The sequence below is a fragment of the Diabrotica virgifera genome, chromosome 8 (genome assembly GCF_917563875.1).
Source record: "Diabrotica virgifera virgifera chromosome 8, PGI_DIABVI_V3a".
Classification (NCBI taxonomy): domain Eukaryota; kingdom Metazoa; phylum Arthropoda; class Insecta; order Coleoptera; family Chrysomelidae; genus Diabrotica; species Diabrotica virgifera.
The window spans coordinates 68,480,040-68,487,506 of NC_065450.1; the positions used below are offsets into that span (position 1 = coordinate 68,480,040).

A 7,467-nucleotide genomic window follows, 5' to 3' on the forward strand; every position below is an offset into this window, starting at 1 on the left:
GTATTTATTTAAATAATTAGTCAATTGTCGCAAATCATACACAAAAATTAAGGAAAATCTCAGGGTGCCTTTTTATCATACAAAAAAAAAAATAACTAAATTATCTTAGGTTATACTTATCCTTTCTCGTGGTTTCAGTATCTCTTAGTTGATCCTTATCGGGATAAAATAGGAAAAAGAAATAAATAGAAATACCATAAATAAGCACATACAAATATCTTTTATTATCAAAAGCAATACTCTGAAAATTTATCAATTAAATCCTGTGGGCATAACTGTCCCAATGAAACTCTTACCACATAAATTAATTTTAATTCAACAAATATTTATCGGTTTGTTCTTGATAACATTGATAAAAGAAACTAAATAAACAAATTTAGGTATTAGCAAAACTACTTATACTTCCTATCAAATTTTTGAAATATTGGAATCTTAGCTCATCTGCTTTTACTCAAAAAAAAAATTAACTTCTGAACATAAAGAAAATCTATCACATAAATTATTGACTGACCTTTTGATTCACACACAATGATGTCTCCTCTTGACCCAAACAGCTTTTCCTTGTTGATTATGTTAGGCTACCCATCAAAGCCCTCTCCGTTCCCAGCATCAGTCCAGCAGCATACCAGCAACTAATTCTTCAAATCACGAGCCAGGCCTCTTTTAACCAGTACTCGTTAAAAAAACTCCAAAATTCTCTCCTCTCTTTCTCACAATAATATTCTCTCCCTTGGACTTTACAGAATCAAAGAGGTATTTCTTCTCAATTTGATCTGTCTCTCGTTCCACTTTTCAGCTACACTCTTCACTATCTAACAACCACTGGTACTTGCTTCTGAACTGTTCACGAAAACTTTGACTGCTCTTCTCCGATGCCGGTCACATAATAATCTCCTTTTCCAAACTCTGAACATGAATCTGAACATTCAACCTTCTCTCATCCCCATTCCAAATTTCTAAGCCAATCAGAAACATTTCTCTCTCTCCATTCCTCTTTTTTCATTCGAAAAACCCATGCATCCTTCCAAACAAATACTTCTACTCATGATAATTACTTTTCGGGAATTCTACAAATTTACTTGGGGCTTAAACAAAGAGACTTAAAATTCCAACTTTCTCTACCTTACTTTTCTAAATATAATAATTACCTGTGGCTTTTGGCCTCGCCCGTAACAAAGCAACCGTTTTAAAATTATAATCCCGAAACAAATTGTCTATTCACATCACTTTATTTACTAATGTCTTTAATTCTTCAGGGAAAAACTCATTAAGGATAACCCACTGCTTAAAAACTAACTTATAATAAATAGTTACAAATCAAAATCCAGGAGGAAAATAAACTTCCTGTAGCTGGCTGTATACCATAAATCACAAAAATACCAAGTTTCTTGTAAAAGGTATATATTAAAATACCCTAAATAAGGGTCACAATACAAAACGTTTTCGGATTAAGGAATCCATCATCAGTGTTTAAAAGCCAAAATTTGCATGCCTGAGCCACCAAAATGTATCGGGTAAAAACCCTTTAAATGTAAATAATAAGGATGTTTTACATATTTATATAAAATTCATTGGATGGTATAGATAAACCTGGATGTTACCCAGGGCAACACAGGACTCTCTCCACGTGGTTGGAACTTTTTTTGGAGAAAACCTCACATATTGGATTTCAATGGCCAACTGACTGATTTTCATCAGTTTCAGTCAGTTGGCCATTGAAATCCAATATGTGAGGTTTTCTCCAAAAAAAGTTCCAACCACGTGGAGAGAGTCCTGTGTTGCCCTGGGTAACATCCAGGTTTATCTATACCATCCAATGAATTTTATATAAATATGTAAAACATCCTTATTATTTACATTTAAAGGGTTTTTACCCGATACATTTTGATGGCTCAGGCATGCAAATTTTGGCTTTTAAACACTGATGATGGATTCCATAATCCGAAAACGTTTTGTATTGTGACCCTTATTTAGGGTATTTTAATATATACCTTTTACAAGAAACTTGGTATTTTTAGTTACAAATCAATATACAGGGTGTATCAAATTTATGTGCCCGCATTATATCTTTGATTGACAAAATGATACACAATAGTATATAGGAAATAATTTCATCTTAGTGTGTGATAAGACATGGCCTCTTGTACGACGGTACTACATATATCGCATGTCGTCAGTTAAAACACATATTAAAGAGTAAAACCTTCTTGTTTCTTTGTTATTAAAGAAATCAGAGAAACTAAAAAAACAAAATGCTCACAAAATATGATACTACAACATAATTTCGATGTATACTTACCCACCTTTGTACCTTCTCCTTCTTACAGGTTGTCTTAAACTTTTGTTTCAGTTAAAACACATCTCAAAGAATAAAACCGTCTATTTTCTTTATTTCTAAAGATATCAGGGACATTCAAAAAACAAAATGTTCACAAAACATAAGACTACAATACAATTCCGATGTATTCTCATATTTGTACCTTGTCCTCCCTACAGGGTATTTCAAACTTAACACAAGAACAATATTTCGTTTCTTCCACTCGGTATAAGTAAAAAAAAAAGAAAAAAAAACTAAGTTTTCAATCTAATAGCACATAAAACAACATCCAAAAATGCTACTCTACATCCTACCAGACTGAAAACAATGGGAACCTTCTGGTAACACCTCCGAGGCTTCTACAATTTGCAATTAGTCTCAGCATCCGTTATGGCTTGCAAATTGTAGAAGCCTCGGAGCAGGACCGCTTTATACATTAGGCAATATAGGCAGTTGCCTAGGGCGGCACATTATGAGAGGGCGGCAAAAATACTGTACAAAAAATATTTGTATATAAAAATTATGGATCTGGCTTCTGTCATTAAAGAGTATGAAGCTCTTTCAAATTACTTTACCGCAAGGAAGCCAAAAAATTGTGCCCAAATAAAACATAAAGAAATAAAAAAGAGAAAAAGAAAAATTCAATTTGACGAGGGGGCCGATGATGAACTAAACTTTTCAGCTAGTGATGAGATGAAAATCCACACATTCTATGTTATAATCGACACTCTGATAAGAGACCTTAATAGACGTCTGGAATCTTATCGACTTATTTATCAACGTTTTCGTGTTACTAACAGATTTGCCAAAATTAAGCAATGAAGAAATTATTAAAGAAGCTTAAAATCTGATACAAAATAAAGACGACCAAGATACATAATTCATACATGAATGCATTCACGTAAAGGGTCATTTGGATACCACAATAAAATCACTAATTGACATACCTTAATATTTAAAGAAGAGTTACTGCAGTCACTCAAGGTGAATATGAGCTATTACTTCCGATTTCGTTGAACCTCCATCGATTTGCATGAAAATTGGTGAGTGGTTAGAGGATATCTCAAGGAACAAAAGTGACATGGTGTCAACTTGCGCTTTTACCCCGGGGGTGGATACCCCTTCTCAGGGGTGAAAATGATTTTATTAAAAATACCCCCAGAATTCGATAGAGGGACAAATTCTAAGCAAAATTTGTTACACAAAGTTATTAAAATAAATCAAAACTTTTTGAGTTATTAGAGAACAAAGATTTTAATTTTTCGTGAGAAAAATGCATGTTTTTAACCGCTTTTTCATAAATAACTCAAAAACTATAAGATTTTGCAAAAAAGTTATTGTTACCAAAATTAAAGCTAATAAAAAATGAAATAAACTCATTACTGGAAAAACCTTTTAATGTTAACTAGAGTGAGTTATAGGTAATTCAATGTATAATTTTTTCGGCGAGTACCCAAATCTAAATATTCAAGCTTAAATAACGGTAAAATGATGCATTTTATAACATAGCCTTATTAAACATTTGTCAAAGTACTAAGAAATATCTATCAAATGAGCTCCCAAACAAATTGATAGCATTAAAATTTATGCACCAAATAGTTTTCAAAATTTATCTTTTAAAAATTTTTCCAATAAAGTTATTGTTTTTTTTTTTAATAATAACTCTGATAATTGTTACGATATCAGGTTTGTCTAAAAACCATTTGAAAGTTAATTTTAATGGCTATTAAACCACGTTGAATTTAATCTTTTAAACCCCTTACTTTTTTAAAAATAAAAGGTTAAATGACCCCGGTTACATGGTTCTCGCAGCAAAATTTAAGCTTAAACGTTTCTCGTTTCGGATTTCGGTTATTTTTTACCATACAGAAATAGTAAAAAGGTAAAATATTTGATACAGAAAAAACTAGATTATACATGTCACTCTTTACGTATATTGAGTATTTTTGGAGTTATCAAAAGGAAATGAAAATTACGATAATTCTAAAAATTCTGATTTTTTTTAAATTACATTTTTTTCAAAAATTGCATTCTAAACCGGTCAAAATTATTGTTAAAATCATTACTTATGCTGATATAAAGAAATTATTCTAAGGATTACTATAAATTTTAATTTTGGTGGAAATGGCGTCCGTTTTATTTTTCAATTTTTCCTAAAAAGTTCTAAAGGGTTCTCTTATTTTCATCATAACTTCTACTGGAACTCATTTGATAGGTACTTTGAGGTACTTTGACAAGTGCTTAGCAGGTATATTTTATAAAATGCATCGTTTTCCCGTTATTTAAGCTTGAATACTTAGATATGAGTACTCGTCGAAAAAAATATACATTCAATTACCCATAACTCGCTTTGAATTAACATTATGTAGTTTAGTTCTTTAAGTGAGGAGTGTATTCAGCATTTTATTATCTTCAATCTGAGTAACAATTTTTGTTAAAGCTTATAGTTTTTGAGTTATACGTGGAAAACAGCTTCAAAACATGCATTTTTTACCAAAAAATAAAATCTTTGATCTTTAACACTCAGAAAGTATTGATTTATATTAATAACTTTATACATATAACAAATTTTGCTTAGAATTTGTCTCTGTATAGATTTATGGTATTATTTAAAAAATAATAATTTTCATCCTTGAGAAGGGGTGGCATCCACACCACCACGGTAAAAGCGCAAGTTGGCATCATGTCACCTTTGTTCCTTAAGGTATCCTCTAACTACTCACAAGTTTTCATGAAAATCGATGGAGGTTCAACGAAATCGGAGGTGAAAACCTTCAGTGACTGCACTAAGTGGATTGAAAGATATTTTCCCTAATTTTGACATTGCTTTGCACATTTATTTGTGCATTCCAGTTGCCAACGTGTCCGCTGAAAAGTCGTTTTCGAAAATGTCAAGAATTAAAAATAATTTCCCATCAAGTATGACGCAAGAACGTGTAAACAATTTGTCGATTTTGTCAAGAAAAAAAGTTTTTTTCGAAAAGAAGTCTCTGATGTGATCGAACTGGAATGACAACTTTTTCTGTTATAGGTATATAAACATCGTAGTTTAAATCCATTGTTAATGTATTCTTATTTAAATAAAAATGTCTGCAATTTTTTTTCGCAAAAATGGTACATGTTTGAAGGGCGGCTACTAGAAAATTGCCTAGGGCGTCAATTGACCTAAACGCGGCCCTGCCTCGGAGGTGTTGCCAGAGAAGATTCCCATTGTTGTAGGATGTAGAGTAGCATTTTTGAATGTTGTTTTATGTGCTATTAGATTGAAAACTTAGTTTTTTACTAGCAGTTGCCGCTAGGGCATCCCTGTCATTTCGTTCGTTGCAATCCGTGACTACAAGCCGGGGTTTGTCCTGGTTGGGTCAGGGAGAGCAGCATATGTGCCTCCTGATGAGAGACTAATAAGTTTCGAAACCGGTAGAGGTGCTTGCGGCACTCTCTGATTGAACTGGAATAATAATGCGGCTGTAGTTTCGTGTTGCAACGACATTGAAAATGGTTATTCATTTTTGATAAAAAAAAGAGTTTGAGTAAATACCAAAGAAAAGGCTAAAACAATAAAAAAAATTATCGGAATCCGTTAATCTGTTTATGAAAAAATGAACTATGAAGATGAGCATAATTTTAGGTGACGCGTAACTTTTCAAACTATGTGTATTTTCTTACTTTTTATTATAATAGATTAATTTTAATATATTAATATACGTTTTTTGTTTGTTTTAGGTTCCATCTGTGGCGGAGATCCTCAAAGATCACGAACTTCCTCTAAAGAAACAGAAGTTAAGCGAATACCACAATACTCTAACTCAGCAAATGCCATACAACATGCAGCACATACAACAAATATACGCCAGCCTAGATCCCGTCTACATCCAGTGTTTACAAGAATTCTCCACAGTAAATAGGCACCTGTCGGCCTTCAAGCCAGTAGTACAAAACATCAAAGGTAATAATAATAATAATAACAATAATCTAAGCAAAGGCCTTTTTGTAGTCAATAAAGGCAGTGAAGAGGTTCCTTGTTTTGGTGAATGCCTGGTTAGAAATGACTGAGTCGATGATAAGTTGTTCCTTGCAACCTATGGAACCCTTAGCGCATCCTTTCTGTTGAGGCTCTATGATATTGTTTAGAGCGCAGCGTTAGTAGATATGCCGGGCTACACAGGATGTGACCAATTTATACAAAGTTGGAAGACAAGTAATTGTGCGGTATTTGGCTGCATCTTGGGTGTTATTTTGATCCTTCGGTATTAAATAAGTGGCTCCCTGAGTTAGAAATGATGGCATTTCCTGTGGATTAGAAATAACATGATTAATTAGTGTTGATAAGCACTCACGAATGCTCCAAAACTTCTTAAGCCAGAAGTTTTGAGAACTCCGTCTGGTCCAGGAGATTTCCAGTTATGAAGCTCTATAATGATATTTGAGACACCTTCAGTCGTGAATGGTTCGTAGTTAGCACTAACGTAGTGGTGACGGTTCTGCGTCGTATCTTCTATCCAGTATTGTTGTTAAGAGCAGCTGGCGTGGAAAGTTGATTTCCCCAAAACTCATGAATTTCTTCTTGGCTTGGGTAAGACTTGTCGACACTTTCTATGGTGGAATTGAGTTTTCGATAGAATGCTTTCTCAGAATTCTCAAAAAGTGCATTGTTTTTGTTTTAATGTATCCAGACACTGTTGGGCTGTGTTATTTTCTGGATCATATCTCGAGTGTCTTGTAGTTCTCAGCATTATTTCTTCAGCTCTCCTATAAACTTTTTTACTTGTTACACCTCTTATATATTCTGTGGCAACCAATATCCCTACGCAGTAATTCAATCTTTCCAAGCAGTCTTTTTCCCAAAGGTGCAATTCTATTACCAGTCCTTCCGTTATTAGTACCCCGTCGTGTTCTGATCTTAATGCCAATTACATTAGCAATTGCTGTTGCTGCACAGCAGATTAACATATGCAAATATTCCAATGTCTGGGCTTCTACGACATAATTGGGTAGGACTTCAGTGTTTACAATTTGTAACAGTGTAACTTGTACCTAGTTACAAGAGTTTATTCGTGGTACCGGTGGTCTGCTAAGTGGGTTTATTCCATTAAACTCTTGTACGGCACGAGCCATTTCGTTTACTAGACCATCACGTAAAGGTACGATTC

The 7,467-nt window shown here is 33.5% G+C and overlaps 1 protein-coding gene across 1 annotated transcript in view; it reads left to right on the plus strand.

The window, feature by feature from the left end:
* The window catches only part of LOC114336288 (uncharacterized), a 74,598-nt gene that overhangs the window by 43,630 nt on the left and 23,501 nt on the right, over positions 1 to 7,467 (plus strand). Inside the window, exon 3 of the mRNA XM_050659029.1 lies at positions 6,041 to 6,263. Coding sequence (XP_050514986.1) covers positions 6,041 to 6,263 — 223 coding nt within the window. The remainder of the gene's footprint in view (positions 1 to 6,040; positions 6,264 to 7,467) is intronic.